This window comes from Tenebrio molitor, chromosome 9 (assembly GCF_963966145.1).
Source record: "Tenebrio molitor chromosome 9, icTenMoli1.1, whole genome shotgun sequence".
NCBI lineage: Eukaryota > Metazoa > Arthropoda > Insecta > Coleoptera > Tenebrionidae > Tenebrio > Tenebrio molitor.
The window spans coordinates 12,397,719-12,415,087 of NC_091054.1; the positions used below are offsets into that span (position 1 = coordinate 12,397,719).

General features: G+C 36.6%; 1 protein-coding gene across 2 annotated transcripts in view; it reads right to left on the reverse strand.

The window, feature by feature from the left end:
- The window catches only part of LOC138138313 (uncharacterized), a 63,893-nt gene extending 46,911 nt beyond the window's left edge, over positions 1 to 16,982 (reverse strand). Inside the window, exons 1-2 of one of the 2 annotated variants that reach the window (XM_069058151.1) lie at positions 16,678 to 16,982; positions 9,853 to 9,898 (exon numbers count right to left, since the gene is read on the reverse strand). In XM_069058151.1, coding sequence (XP_068914252.1) covers positions 9,853 to 9,898; positions 16,678 to 16,734 — 103 coding nt within the window. In that variant the 5' untranslated portion in view covers positions 16,735 to 16,982. The remainder of the gene's footprint in view (positions 1 to 9,852; positions 9,899 to 16,677) is intronic. The other variant, XM_069058152.1, reaches the window with a different exon arrangement.
- Between the last annotated feature and the right edge of the window lie 387 nt (positions 16,983 to 17,369).

A 17,369-nucleotide genomic window follows, 5' to 3' on the forward strand; every position in this document is an offset into this window, starting at 1 on the left:
CGTGTTACTGTGAAACATTAAAATAACCAAATGAACTGGAAAAACACGAAGAAACACAATTTGTGGTTACGTATATAGTCTCTGGATTAACCCATCATTATTAAGGTGGAATATACCATACCCAAGGCAAAGTACTAAATATGTATCTGTTCAACTGTTATCGAAAGAATGTAAAAACTCGTAATAACACGAGTCGAAATTTCGTAAGACTTTGAGGGCTTTTCAGACTAAAGGAAGTTATTGTCGCCCTCGGTAGAGACCCTTCGTTGAGACTCCCGCCGGTGGGACACTGTCAAGTCAAAATCAAGTGATTTCAGAGGATGTGATCCACTGATCAGTGATCAGTGATCAGCAGCAATTGCTTCCTTGTGGATGAGTCCACGGAACTAGAGAGCAAAACCCCTGAAAAAAAACCTCTTACAACTACAGTCCGGCCAGGGATTTGAACCCCGAACCTCCCGAATTTAAATCTGGCGCGCATCTCACGCGGCCACGGCCGTCTCTGCCATTTGCCTATAAATAGGAATTAAAGTACGTCGTCCATAGGGTACCACGAGGTCCCACAGCCACTTCAACCCCATGGAGCAGAAAGCTCTGAACAATCACAAACAAAAAAACAACTCTTCCCTGGCGAATTAGATGCCCGTCGAGGATCACCAACGCCTGTGATAACTGATAATAGACAAATAAAATATTCAATAATACCAGGAAATATCATCACTGCTGCTGTTGAATGGAATTAAACCCAATCTTGAAGAAGATTCCAAAGGACAACAATTTGATTCCAAATGACAACAATTTTTGTATAAATGTTAGATGTATTTGTCTTTCCATTTTGGAAAACTCTGTGTACGACTAATTAGAGGTCACATCTAAATCAATTAAAAACTTTGCACTGTGCACTTGAAATGACTTCTAGATGTACTCTTGCAATATTTGGAATATACGGAAAGTGCTTGCACATGTTGAGCTTCAAATTACCATCTTCCCTTACTTTAATTAAACGTCTTTTCGGTCCTTGCGAGTTAATTTTACATCTAATTTTATTTTATGTCCTTTATTAAGGGGAAACTCCTAGACTCAGTTTTAATAATAAATGAATACCTTCAATGAGTGCTCCCAACCTTTATACCCTCTTAACTTTTAAATAGCACTACATTATTTTACTCCATTATTTCATTAACTCTACGCTATTTTGTAAAAAGTGAAATTTTCATTTACACTTAACGATCTGGTTGAAGCAATAGGAAGAACGTTTCACTATTCAGTGTGCTGTACCATGACTTGCCGAAGACATTAACTACTTGAAGTTCAATGTCTGCACACCCAAACAACAGTGCTTCTTCCTCCACGTGGCTTACTTTGTCACAACACTTGACAATTCGTCCGCACTTGTCTAAATAACATCGACAGTAGCCTAATTAAGTCGATTAACTGCGTGAAATAGTTCGACTAATTGGGAAATAATTACCCACATAATAAGAGCAGTGTTCACAAAAAATAATACATCAGATAGGGTTCTTAATATAATCCCGGCGTCACGTCATGCTTTCCTGCAAGAACGAGAAGCTTTCACTTCCCTACTTCGTTAGTCGCGATTATGTTTAAATGTCGGATGCCTATCCAGATCCAGCATTGCTTCTTTGACGTGATTAAGATAATTGGTTAAACAAACTGGTACTTGTTCGGCAGCGGCTAGGGAAAATTCGATAATTTACGGAAATGAACGTCGTTTCCGCGAAAAGTGGTATTTCACTGCTTATTTATTAACCCTGAATTAAATTTGGAAATGATCCTCTTAAAGCTTAAAAAAAATTTTGAAAACTTCTATAACGTTGGTAATTGAATTTTAAGTAATATAAATATGTATTTATTTAAAAAAATCAAATAAGCGCTTTGACTTTTCTATCTGAAAAATCGATATTAAAATCTCCACTCACAATCTGGCCGAACTCACTCAAATGAGCATTTCACCTCGAAGCGTGTGACGTGACGCGTGACGCTGAAACTATTAGTGTCGTGGTGCGCCTAAAGAAGTTTTCATTTTAAAAATTATTTCGAACGGATCTAAACAAGCCGAATGAACAAATATAGACTTAAGTAGCGACATGAGACAAAAGTACGACATTTTTGAACGATGTTCCTGACCCACCACCCATGTGGGGCGTGTGGAACAAACATTTAATGAGCAAAGGCACAAGAATTTCCTGTTTAATCAACCGCAAAAACAACTGTTCCTATTCTTTCGTCTTGTGCAGATTGATCTTGCCGCCAAAAAATCGTTGGTGCACAGGTGAGTACCTGCGTTTTGGTCACAACCATATATATATCCACAAAAACCACATAAACATCCGTTACTTCTTAAGGTAATGGCACCGGCACCGACTTCCTACCATTCGCTAGATCAGTGTTTTATACGCTGCGGGTGGCAGCCATTAAGTAGTCGTACCATCATTTTAATGTGTCTTTTATAAAGTACCACATTATACTTTTATTACGTTAATGTAGTTAAGTTAAACGCTGCATTCGTTTTGTTGCAATATAAAGTGTTTCTTAACGAATAGCTGTCAAAAAAGTTTGAGAACCTCTGCGTAGACCAATTGCGGTCTACAACGATAACTTGATTAATATCGCCTTTGTGGCAAATTGTAAATGGTCGAATAACGACTTGTTGATGGTTATTACCTAAAGAATTGGTGCGTCTGATGGTGTCCAATTATCTATTGATTAATTGATCGTCCCATTGGTGTATAACATCAAAGAGATGGAACTGTGTAGACTTGTTGGATAATATAATTATTGTACGCGTACGGGTCAACAGATTTGAATGGATGTGTCAAATTTGAACATCTATTATAACCTGGAATTACACACCTAGATAATTTCATATTTATCTAGCAGAACTCTCATCAAGAAAAGCCAAAAATGTGTACACTTTAGAATTTCGCTGTTAATCGTAGTCTGGTCTTGCGACCTAAATATGAATTTTATCCAAGCACCAGAGTAATAAATGTACAGAACCTTGATATTTACCATAAAGCGAGAACAAAATGCCGACTATTGACTCAAACAAATGTAAACAGAGAACGAAATTATGTACTCATACCTGAAGAAATATTTATTTATCATTTTGGAAAACATTGAACAGGATACCATTGCGAAATTATCTCTGGTAAAGATTATTTGCATTAGGAATATTTTCCCAGCATTAACAGTTATTCATCAAAAAGTACAACCAAAGCTGCAATGCGGTGTATGGAATTTAATATAAACACTAAACACTTTAGTGTTTAACAATGTAAACAATGCATTAAGACCGGCACGCTACAAAATAATAACTTCTCCCTTAATTAAATTGTTTACCATACAAAAGAGAGAATCGCAGATATTTTAATTAATTTTAAAGTAATGGTCGCACTGGAGCGTTTACCCTAATTGAGACACTGATTTATTTAATTATCTAATAAGGATGTAACTTTAGTTGGTCTCTATTAGAACATGAATGTCCCTTTGATATACATAAATCAATTAATTCCACGAATACGCCACCTGAATATATCCGGATGACGCTAATAAGGGTAAACATGACCGTTACACACCGGACAAACTTTACCCAATTACAGTGCAGCTTTGTATACACCAGTTCCGCCTATTCTTGCAATTTTTGAAAGTGTCTTCAGCTTGCTCAAGTAGTTATTTGTGAATCAGCCCAAAAAGTGCATCTTTTTTGTCCGAGTCTGAGTTTTCTGGCCGAGGCGCAGCCGAGGCTTGAAACAGGCGACGACAAAATACACTTTTTGGTGCACATTAAATTTTCTAGGCGAATGCACGAGCTACAAAGCAAAAGACATCATTGGAAAAATTACAGATTTATTTTGTAGCTACCTTTTTCAAATACATACACAGATAAATTTATTAATACATATTAACAATTTTTTTATAGTATTTGTTATCAGCTTGCCAACAAAACTAGAAATTTACTACATATTTGCAAATACAATTATGTAGTTGCTAAACAGACCAACAGATGGCGCCACGGTCAGCATCCGAAAAAGTGTGTCCGAAAAAGAGTAATTTTTTGTTCGCTTGTGAGTAGGTACGTAAAATACCGTTTCTCATTTAATTTGAAAAGATTCGAAACTTAACCACTTTATCCCTCTGCAAACTTGCCTTTGATATCTCAATCAGTTCCAAAAAATCCCTCCCCGGATTCTTCTTGCGTTGTTCGCCGGAGGAAAAGTTTGTCGATTTTTGGAGGCGCTTAGGCATTTCCTTCGCAACAGTGATTAAACTAGTTCAATAATTCTGGCATGCAATCGCACTTTCACCCCGATACGAATTCCCTCCTCAGTAATGACGGAACACAGTTGCCTCCAACTCCCGTTATCGCTTTAAGTAATTTAACAAGTTACCCCCCTTCGGATCGGCGTAAACTGGCTAATCGAATTATAAGAAGTGTTTGCCTGTTTAATTGTCCAACGGAAGAAAATCCAAGAGGCGAAATGTATCCCCCCATTTTGTAATTAGAGGGGGTCATCCGCTTTAATGAAAAATGCAGCTTAAAGCTCCGATTTTCACGAAGGAGAAGTTTCATTGATAAAATTAATCAAGTTTCATTAGGGAGGTTGTTCTGTAAGGCTCTTACGGGTTAGCTAAATCTTTCATTTAATGAGACTGGGATTAGTTGTTTCCAGCACTAGTGTTGTAATAAAATAACAGAATAAAAATTTAGTCGAATTATGATTACTACTGTAAATTCCTCAACAAAAAGAGATAGTATCCGCAAGTAAAAAAGTTTGCAATTCTTTGCATTTGCGGAAACGCCTCTGAAACCCGAAGAACTCCAAGACTGTGAAGATCACAATTCACTTTCAAATACAATCACTCGTTTTTTTCAATGCCCTCTAAATCTTGAAGATTTTGTGTAATGGTGTAAGGTAGATCATCTCGTAAAACTCATTTAAGCCTGGTAGTCCTTCATACAAGTTTGACAGCTGGATGATGAAGGTCATTTAGTCCATTGTTGTCTCATATGTTCGCACCCTCCTCAGAGGTCTATTTTGCTAAGGTAATATTTAACCACACTAAATTACGATGGACAGTGCTCATTTAAATAAAACAGTGAGAAATGTCTCGTCAAAAGTCCTCAAGACTGGAAGATCAAGGGATTACACTGTGGGCTCAAAAATAAATACCACATTTAATTGATGGGATGGCGCGGCTGTTATTGTAATTTATTCGTAATGGAAAAAAACTCTCATCATTAATGCTTTTAATTTGTTGAATAAAAAATTCGCGGAGCTGATATTTTAATCAATTACGGCTCGATTAAGCCATAAAAATTAAATTTGAAAAAAAATTTAATGTTGCTGTGTTTTATTCTATAGTGCAGAGTCCATACTGTAATGTAATCGAGTTATTTTTTTATCATATCGTTATTATCCAGAGTGTAATTATTAATTCTTGCGTTATTTACAAAACAACTTTCCCGGCAAATTATTTTTGTAAAAAAAATATTTGTTATTAGGTATCTGAATTATTGGAGTTGTTATTGCAATACGTTTGCTTAAAACAAATTAAAAAAATATCGATAATGTGTATAAAAATACGTTATGATAGGGAACATTTTTACCATCATAAACATGTTCAGTCGAAAAAATTCTTTCTTAGGTGTGAACATAATTTAAGTCAGAACGCAATTTGCTGTGGGACATCCTTTTCGTGTTCCTAAAAAATAATCGCAGTCATATTTCGTAAATCCACAAACAACAATAAACACGTTCTTCTTTCTCTTGTGGTCTCGTGTTATAAATAATCACTATCGGCCCACCAACGACGTCCGGAGCAGTCAAATAGAAAAGCTCCATTCACAAATCATGTAAAGTGTACCGTAAAAACCACTCGGTTCAGATTTCAATGGTGATTCTTCATAAACGAGCTTCTGTTCCGTGGATTTACGACAGCTTCGAAGCTTACAATATGTAAATTAAAAGTAATTCCATATTTAGATAAGACAATGAGAGAAAGCGTGCCACAGAGTTGCGCTCCAAGTACATATACAGTGGACTAAAAAAGTGTAGTGGTTGATTCCCCAGATAAGTCTTTTCTTTCACAATCCAGAGAGGTCCACTTCTGGACTCGTTTTATTTGGACATTGACCAATAACAGTATCATTTGACGCGAAATTAATTAATGGTTATCATGAAAACATAACCTTTGACTCCCTCGTATTCAGTAAACATGCGAGTTATAAAGGTGCAACATTTATCTATCAACGTATGACGAGGACAAACCGTAAACTGTTTCCGTCCCACCGGCTGCAAAATGCTTTATAATTATTATTAACGTTAAAACACATCGCTTTCGCAGATAATGCCGGTGTAATTTATATGGCGCAATATTTATAAGATAACTGTTACTACACGTTACCTTATCTTGACAATGATAGATATAAACCTTTTAAAAACACCCATTGTCTCGCTTTATATTTACAAAAAAAGTATACACACCACACAGAGCATTTGTAAAACGGTCACGTTGCCACATTAGTGTTATTATTACTAACCGCTTCTTTACGTTGGTGAAATCAGAATTTTCCCACAATTACAACATCCTAATTTCTTTGGACACCAACGTTACAACAAAAACGTCTTTTTCCCAGTTGGAAAAAACCAAGAAGATGTCGACGTCCCAAAAACTAGCTGAATGTCGGTCGAACCAGTGAAACTTTAGGTTTTAAATGAGCTACAGAAACAATAAAGATAAAGTCCTTGACGTCTTGTGATAAGAAAAGAACTCTAAACATTGCCACGAAACTTGCTTTTTTTGTTGATGAAATTTGAACTTATATCGGGTGTTCATTTCAATTTATCCTCAAAGTAGGCGTTGACGAGTCGATTGTGAACGCCCCACGAGTTACAACAGATCTGTTTAAATCTAACCTCACTTTTTGTGTTGTTTGAGTTTTTACTCTCCAGACTAAGCAGTGGTCCGTTCACAATCGACTTTTCAACGCCAACTTTGAGGAGAAATTTAAATGAACACCCGATATGTAGGTAGTGATTTTGGTCAATGTCAATTTTGTTTTATTAAAAATGATGATTTTGGGGGTGGAGGTAAAGCTTGCCGCACCAGGTATAAATAAATATTTATAATTTTATTTTAGAATCAAGCCAGAAATGATTGCTTCATTGTTCACAGAGTACTCATCTTCTCCGGCTGAAATAATGTTGTTTATGTGTCAAGAACTGGTCCCCAATCCTCGTGAAATATGAATACGAAATGTGATTTTTCGGGGTGGAATTCTTCATTTGCATTCTGATTCAGTGTTTTTAATTCGCGAAAGTCCAGGTTTGCCAACCTAAATAATCACCCAATAGCGGAAAATGAACGAAACGAAATGTCGAATTTATATTTCGTTTCATCTAAATACCAATTTAGATGCAAAAGATAAAAAGATACGGGGAGCAATATGGATTTTGGCGCTTATTTAATTGAATTTTTAATGACAAATTTATATTCGGAAACAATTTAGTTTTGCAATCGCATATTTTATAATTGATTATTTCTGAATGGCAGGGAACGTGGAAAAGTGATATCGCGGCTGGAAAAATCGCTTAGAAAAATAGAAGAGTGGTTACGAAAAAAATACACAACGCGAGGAAGCTGTAAATTTCCGGAATTTATTACGACAGGTATCTCGTACAACAAACAAGTGCTTTTGCAATAAATAATGTGTTAAATAATTTATCACAATTTCCGGAAAATCTCATTCCCGTGACATTGAAATTCTTTGAACGGCTCTTCTATTATCAACATTTTTGAGTTTTTTCTTTTTTCTTGCTAGATAAACGCTTCAAAGGTTTGTGACCTGGAGCTATTAACCAGTAATCCGCCTTCTGCCATTAATCTGTGCGGATAAAGCCTCCACAACTTCGAGTGGTCTTTGTATCATCCGCTCATGCAATAATAGTCCGTTTATGATAAATTTTGTCGACAAACTAATAAACATGTTGTGTTGTAAACCGCCGTCTGCTGGGGCAAATTAATGAATTATTTGTACGTAAGAGGAGTCGCGGCGTCCACTCCCCAAGTAAAAATTCGCGACCTCGGGAGCCGATATTCTTGGCAGCAGATTAGAGGTTATCGCTTCTTCAAGATTCAAGACGTCGGAGAGCTGATGAAGCAGAACAAACAATCCACTTTTTCGAATAGTGCTGGTGCCTTTGTGAGTCGAAAAAAACGAACACATCTGTCAGTCAGATTGATTCTGTGCGTCGTGAAACTACAATTTAATAAGCGGGTCGCAGAAACAAAAACTACAAAAAACCGTCAGGACAGGCTTCGGTGACTCTTTAATTAATTTAATTTTTCCGGATTAAAATTCCTGTCAGTTCTGGGAGACACCCAGGCTTCAAATTCCGGTACGATCGACACAACAGATTCGAGATTATGATAAGTTTAGGATTTTTAGGAAATGGGAGCCGAGCAAAACGGGAATAAAAGTGATGAAAATGAAATGGCAAAATGTCAGTGAAATCTCATTAAGTCGATGTTAAAAATTGGTTCATAATCTTCTTAACAGAGGGTTAATTTAATGAAGTTTCTCGGCTTGCTTGTTTTATTACCGGAGTATTTCGGGCAACATTTGCGTTTCATTAAATCCCGAACTGAAGACTCATATCTGAGTAATGTCTTTTACGGATTTACAGTGCCCCGGGCTGTCGAATAAATAATTGAAGCGACTGAAATTTCATTATCTAATGACACAAGACACCGCGATACTCCCGGAAAAAGCTCGTCCGGACCGGAGGACGTTTATCTCATAATTGAGTGGTCGTCGATTTTGTGGTGAAAAATTAATAGCGGAGAGGTCAGATTAAATCTAATCTGCAAGCTGCCATCGAAATCGTATTATGTGTATTAGTTGCAGATAAGAAGAGAAGTTTGAAGTGGTGGCGAAACGTCATGGAGTCAGTATCCAGCCAAATTGCATGAACGTTCCTTCCTCCGGCTTTCATCTCCCTAAAGACGTCTCATTTCTGGCTGAAAAAATTGATCCCTCCTCGACTGGGTCAAAGAAATTTCCGTTCGAGATCGTTCTCGACGTTGTGCCTCAATTTCCCGTCTAAATAATATCGTTCAAGTTAAATTCTTGTGTAATTGACGCAATATTCACGGTGCGTAAAACAACACGCGTCTGGCGTGCGTTGGGCACACTTCACTGTCGCTTTTACGGTGACTTAGTGCCGTTGGCGTTTAACGGGAGCATTTCGACGATGACGTCACCGGGGGTGTATTGTGTTACCCGTGGTAAACACTGCTCCGAACAGGGTTGCTCCGACGTCGAACATGTCGCCGTAGGCAAACCCTAAACAACTGGATACACACGAGAATGAGTGCTTCACTCCCACATGGCACAATTCGTTCTTAGTCCCGAATTAGCGGGGCGAAACTTTTCTAGGACGCCGCAATGTGAAAATGTACGCGAGGAGTTATTTCGGTGAATGTTATCAAATTAAAACTGGCCCGGGTCCTTTGATAGCCGTCTCAATGGTGTAATACCGAGAAAGTTGACGACAAGGATAACAATTTTGCGGAGGTTATGGTTTAATCCGGGACAAAGTTAAATAATTAGACCTAAGAGACGCGCGTGGAAAGGACGAGAAGTTTTTGTGTCCGGATACCGAGAAGCTATTGTCCCGGATCTATTTATTTATGGTAATCGAGTACCTCAACCGTGTTTGCCCTGGGTGCTTTCAGAAGGAGCCCAGAGCCCTCCTGTAGTGTCGATGAAGGATCTATGGCTTCGTTCCCCCTATTGTGTCTGAAATTATTATTGGAAGACATTACCTGCAACTGGGGACAGTTTCCGCATGACACACCATCTTGATTTCCACTAAAAATTGAAATCAATTATCAGTTTGGCGTCTGCAAGGATTTCCAAAAACACTGCTGATAAAATGTTGTTTAATGTTTATTTACGTGGAGCGTGTTTGGGTAATAAAACGAAAACACGTGTCATATGATCAGCCACGGCGGAACGGTTTCGTATTATTATCCCGTTTGAAATATAAGCCGGACGATGATCATAGAGTATTGATATAAAGACTCTTTGATTATCGAATCCCTTTGACCTTTGTGTTCTTTTGAAATTCTGATGACATCTGAATTTTGATTTTTACCGTGCTGTACGCGCTTGAAATAAGAATTAAGGGACGAAATTTCGACTGGAATAACGTGACCTTTCAATATTTCACTCTAGAGGTAAAACGATTATGGAATTGTCAGATTATTAAAGAATTAAAATGCCGCTTATTGTCGAGGAAATCGACAATAAAGAACCTGATGTAACCGAAATCATTCAGTTTCGGATTAAAAAAAATATTATACTCGTATTAAATAATACCTGCATTATACACGCACTAATGTTAAGTAATGATAATCATTACTCACGGCAGCGTTACTCCACGGGTTGAGTCAATCGGTTTGTTAAAAAGAAATAATAAATTAATTTCTATAATGATAGAAATGATGAAAAAGATGCAATTTGTACGTCGTCGAAAAGTATCGTATTTACTCGCGTGTAATGGTAATTACGCTTCGGATACCCACCGCGTGCGTAGTGAGTAATGACCATCACTACACTCTCGCGGAATAATATACTATTATTTTACAGAACATATTTTCTGACCAGTGTAACACTATTTTCAATTATTAATTCTTTTACGTTCGTATTTACTATTTTATTGACCCTGCGACAATCAAATATAACTGAAGAAAGTAAACAAAAATTAATCTTGCTTTCCATAACCTAATTTTCATGTTTACTGAAGATAACAATAAAGTAACTGCAGATAATAAATAAAAAGCCATTATGTGTGGTATTATAAATTGCATCTGCACTGATGTAAATTTTCTATAGAATAATTTTATTGCATGTAGATGTAACATCTTAATGATATTTAATGTCTTTTTAATACCTACTCCAAAAATATAGTCTAAAACGTTTATGGATAGAGTAAATTATATTTTAATGTAGTTTCTTCCACGTCTTGCGAAACTGCTCGGGTGTCGAAGAGTCGATTGTGAACGCACCACCGATTACAGATCACGGATCAGATCTAACCACACTTTTTGCGATGTTTGTGTTTTTAGTGCGCAGACTAACTAGTGGTGCGTTCACAACCAACCAACTTTTAGGCATTTTTCTTCAATTTTCACGTACCTACAATTTTTTTTTAGTTCCCCGCTGGAAGTAATTCAGATTTCAGTGTTGTTTCTTTCAAAGCGTTGCACAATCATCTGATTAGAATAAGAGAACCCTCATCGAGTTTAATTTTATTTTTAATGCAAGTCATTGTCTGGCACAGAAGTCGATTTGAAGAAACTGATTTAATCAAGAACACAAGAACCACTTTTAATTAACACGTTACAAACACAGCTCCACAATAAAGATGTTCAGACTGTTACATTTAGAAATGTTTTGTTACTGACATTCTTACGCAACAGTTTACTATCTTTAGGTCGTACATTCTCTAAAGCTCACTGAAAAAAAAAACTACAACTGCAGATGATGGCTTTTTGTCACCACATTGATTGAAATTGATTGAAACCGATACTTTTACGCCTTGTCAAATGCAAATTTCGATGCAAACATGCAAATTGAGGCAATGTCCTGTTCGCAGTGAAATTCGGGTTTTGTACATATTTATCCATCAGTTGTGGAGCAGGTGCAGAAAAAGTGTTGTAAGCTGGGTCGATAATGATGTGGACAGAAATTGCATACAAAACGTGAATACAGATTGTCATGAGTCAGGATCGCTGCGTAATGATGTTTTTGAACCACACGTGGTACCTTAACCCATGGTGGTACGCCAATACGATCGATTACCGACGAATGCATGGGTTTCTCATGTGAACAGTTCATATCTAATTCGGGTAAAACATATGTAAGATCATTTAAGTTGGGCAGCTCGAGAACATTAAATGCTTTTTGCACATTAAATATAATCTTGGAAACTTCCGACCGCACAACTTGCACCAAGTCCAAGGATTGAGAAGATGTCTTAGAAGATTTAATGCTATTATCTAGACCGCGGTGGCTTAAATTTAGACTTCTTAAAAATTCTTCAAGTCTCAAAGTGTCAACTGTTAATTTCTAATGAGACAAGTTTTTGCTCATAAATACAAACACTGATTTGAAATTGAAATTATCTACTTAAAGATGTTGTCCAGAGCATTAGCATAAAGGACTTAAGACTTTTAAAATTGTAAATGTAGATTAGGTATATTTATTAATATACTAATTAGGACAATATGCAAATATTTTGACTAAAAAATATAAATGGACAAGATAATAGAGTGTTTATTCCAATTTTATTATAACTAGCACTTTACTTAATTCTGCAAGCTTGTTTAAAACCCATGTGTGCATTTTTTTGTAATTACAACAGTGCCACAACTAACTTAATTAACCCAACAGCTACAACATATTTTTCCGGTTTAATACGATAAAATGATCTGATATTACATATTTTCAGGTCATTGCCTACATTCTGGTTTATCAATTATTCATTAAAAAAAAAATCCGGGTAGGATTAAAAAGCAGAGCAGAGGTCTTGGATTTTCTCATGAGCTATGAGTCATATCCGCGCAAACGACGAATATCGGTCTCAAGTAAGGGCTACAAACATCGTCATTCGTTACGTTAGTTTCGTCTCTCTCTTGTCTATTTCAATTTGAAAGTAGTCGAGGTTTTTTTTCAGTTTTCATTTACAGATTTTTCACTGGTTTATCGCTCCGCCTTCGCGCAGATATTTCCAAGGTCACAGTCCATGAGAGAATTCAACACCTCTTGTCTTTACAAATTAATCTATAGTGGATACGGAGTGTAATTACTTTATCACAAATCCTTGAAACTTGTCTGACGTAAATACATATATCGATCGTTAATTAAAATAAAATCAATAAATTAAAAATTAATTGTTAAAAAGACTCAAATTACATGACATGTAACTTATATTTTTTTAGTTTGGCATGTAAATTAAATAAAAGAATAACGAATTAATAAAAAGTGGGTTTGATGGTACTAATAAAAAAAAATTCCTGTCATAACGACAGCTTTTGTGTTATCTACAGAGTAACATTTTTATTACGGCTTTAAATTTAAAGTGTGTCCGTGCGGTAATATATTAGTCCCTAAAAAATGTTTCCATCACGTTAATCATTAAATAAACTAAAAATGTAACAAGATATATACACCTGTAGCTTGGATACAAATTGCAAATACACTGCTGTCCAATGAAAAGATATAGAAGTACATACTTAGTAATTTTCAAACAAGAAGTATATGTTACACTTTAGTTTACGTTCTCTACATGAGTACAGATTTGTAAACACTTAACTCTACACTAAACAACATCTCAAATGTTCGTAGTCTTTTTTTTTACAAAAACCTTTTAATGGAAGTATCTTTCTAATGGAAACTTCGGAATAATTTTATAGGAAAAATTGACCGTTTATTTCAGCTATAACCTAACAAGTGATATCATTATTATGGATGACATCTACGAGTGAAACCGAGCGGCAGATTGTGCTCTGCTCCGGTTTCACGAGTCGTCTCATCGATAATAATTAATCAAATCACGAGATTATATCTGATGAAAAAATATAATGAATGAATAAATGAAAAACGTTTAAACCCAGAAACAAGCGCTATCAGCTCGTATCAGCCACGTTTTTCCGCAATTTGAAGAGCTGTCAAATTTGAGAAATGCCGTTATCGTTAGAAAACGGACCAAAATATGTAATATTATGTTCTATTGTGTTGTAACGGGTGTTTTGTAAAATTTGCCGTCAAAGTTGACGTTGAAGAGTCGATTGTGAACGGACCACTGGATTACAACTGTGATAAGCTGTTTAAATCTAACCTCACTTTTTGCCTTGTTCAATGTTTTTGAGGCGAATGGTTCATTCACGATCGACTCTTCAAGGCCAGATTGAAGAAAAAACACCTTTTATTATCGCTGTGATATCCTCTTATTATGTACTCTATTTCAGCCAATATACATATTATCCAAAATATTACTACAGATAAAAAAAGAACTGGATCATGATGATTACGATGTTTTTGAAGATTACAAAAAATTACATAACAGACATAAAATCACTTGACATAAAATTGGATTGCGCCAAATGGAAAAACTTGACGTAATAAAACATTTATCGACAAGAGGTCTAATAAAAACTGTGACATTCTGAAACTTGGACTTTACGTGCAACAAGCTTGTGTACATTTTGCACGCTATTGTTACTTACTTAGAAAGCACATTTTTATATATTATAATAGTTCATGGTTCAGTTAACATCCTTGAGCCATAACCGTTAGTAACTAATGCTAATAACAATAGCTGCGTTCCATAATTCCCAATGCCCCGAATAACGTCGAAAAACTTGTTTTCGCCGAACGCTGTGGGCTAATCGAAGTTCGGTCTGATTAATATGCAAATAACTTTAAATTAAAAATTTGACTTTGTATCACTTATATTCTGCTGCAGTGAAATGCGTCGCTCGAGAAATACACTTCTGTCGAAGCCAATCGCATAAGTTCGCCTTGGTTTTATACAATCAATCACCCAACATTTATTATTTATGACCTCAGATTATAATTTCAAATAACCGATATAGAGTCGCGGCCGGGTCAGGTCAGGTTTGCATTTGATGTAAACTGTTATTTATTATTGTTTTGTGACAATCTCATTACAATTGTAAAGCAGGAATTGAAATTTCAGACGAATCGAGCGGGCCCGGTTGTTTTCTTGTGTGTCAAGAACAGGAACACTGACCGATTTCCTTTTGAATAAATCTTGTAACTCAAAACCGGGGAGGAGTATTGCAGACGATTTTTTCCCTTGTTATTTTAGCTGTAGTGCGGTCGGAGGAAAGGGCGGTAGTTAGGTTCATAATAAATTATAAGGGTGGTCGACCGTTTCAAGGCGTTCCTTTGCTGTCACTTGGTCCCATGTGTTCCGAAATCTTTCAATAATGGGACGAGATGTCGACGCCGGAGCGAACCGTTTTTAAAGTAACGGCCGCACGCTCTCAAAAATTGAAATTTTCTTACATAAAATTTTAACGGGTTGCGAAGCTGCAGCATAAAACATTTGGGCTTAGGAGATTTCACTTTCAATCGGGGATTAATCAATGAGGGTGACTTTTCAGAATCCGTTTCAGCCCTCCTGAATAAAATATAAGCCATTAAGAATTCTAACGTGAAGCCCGAAATATGAATTAACTCTGAAATCACGATCGAGCATATTGTTCGAGCATTTTTTAGAATCATCGAGAGGGAAACGTCAACTGGACGTTAATGGAATCCGAGTCTAGCCAGAATTCGCATATTTAATTTTGCTTATCTTACATTCCGAGGAGTTGCCGCTCCGGCTGCTTCAATATTCATCGGACTTCCTCCAGCTTCGAATTATAAACACCGGGAAATATAAAGAAATCTCCGATTTAGTGAAAACGGTGGCCCTTTCCCCGTTTCAACCCTCAATACTTCTTTCAAATACTTAATGGCTTCGACTTGGTGAAGTTTTTGCATAATATTGAATTTCGACGGCGACAGAGGATGGATATTAATTAAATCACCATGCACCAACTTTTTCCAAAAACTTGCAAATTGTAAACCGTTATAGTAATCAAACTTCTCGGTTCGTTATCTCCAGAGATAAAAAAATCTCTACTTGCAAAACGAGAGATCGTGCACGTTTACTCTTCAAGCCCAAATTAAACAAAACAAATTGATCTTGGAAGACTGAGATTTCCCGCTGCATTAAATATTACGTCGGAACACACAAATCTCAATAACTTCTAATGAGTTTCGGTAAAGGGGTTGGCGCAATATTTCATCAATTTCTTTCGAGACTATAAGCTGGGCCCAAATGAAACGACATAATGAAGTTTTTTATTAAATACGAAATCGACAAAACCACACCGACAGTAAAATTACAATCGAATAAAACAATCGCAATTGACGTGTTATCGGTGCGCCATATGACGAAAAAATGACGTTGGTGCATTATCTTTATTAATGCATCAGTACGTTTAGTTTTAGATTTTATTTGTCCAAAATAAAAAATTTCGCTTTCTGGTCCGACACAATCTGTGTGCAATATTGACATAACATTTTCGTCACCTTTTCACATCTCTAAAACAGAATGATGTCATCGTCACATTCGCACCACTTGACACCGATAATTTCTAAAAGTCAAGTTTGGGTTACCAACCATATATCACAAAAAAAAAACGGACAAAACGTCAAAAATTGGGGTGATAAGTTTTGACACATGGACCTCATGCATGGTAACAATAGTGACGAAGGCTTCTGTCCAAGTACTGTTATTATTACTGTCATCGCAGCCTTGGAGTCTAGCCTTTGAACTGTACGTTAGTGTTGAAAAAATGATGGCACGGAAGACATCTAGGTCTGTATACTCGTATTTCAGTGGCCATTATCTAGCTCAACACCTTGCAAGTGTTTGTTTATAATGCATGCCTCGATTAACTTGCGCAAGTACCTCCGGCCGTAAAAACCAGCCAATACATCAGTGACATTTAATGCATTTTATCAGCAGTGTTTCGGTATAAAAGTGAACGCATCAGTGGACAATGTACCTTTTTGCCGTCCCTAAATTTGACTGTTCCCTCGATAATGCAACTGTTATCAACCATGATGGGTAAAATTGGTAGTTGAATAAATCACATGGTACGCACACTGGCCACTCAATCACATTATGTACACCTGATAAAACAGCGAACTGACCGCACTGTTAGTGAGAGTTCGGAGATCGTACCATCATCCACTTCGGACAATTCGACAACAACCTCCACTGTACAAATTCCGTGCGCAACTGAACGATAACGTTATTCCGTGCGCCTGTCGGACGAACATTTACGATATCTTTCGGCACGTCTACGAAGAGCACAGAATTTTACCTATGCTGTTCGTGTTTTATGTCTGGGAATAACACCTTGCTAATAGCGCCGGTCAACGTTCACTGTCGACGCGGCGAAATAACGAGAGCACTTTTACACGGCCATCATAAAACAAAATTCATATCCGTCAAAGTACGTGGGTGTAGATTAAAGGAATTTCAGGTGAAGCAGGATTTGTAGCCAGGTGTTCGTGAATAAAATGCGCGAGTAATTCGCTATTTTTAGCGATCTACTAAAGCTACTGTGAATGCAAGCTTTCACTTTGTTTTCAAGAATATTGGACAAAATGTAATTGGAGTAAAATTGTAAAAGTCTCATTGAATAAAATCAGCAGGTCTGATTTCAATGAATCTTGAGCAATGAATACAAAA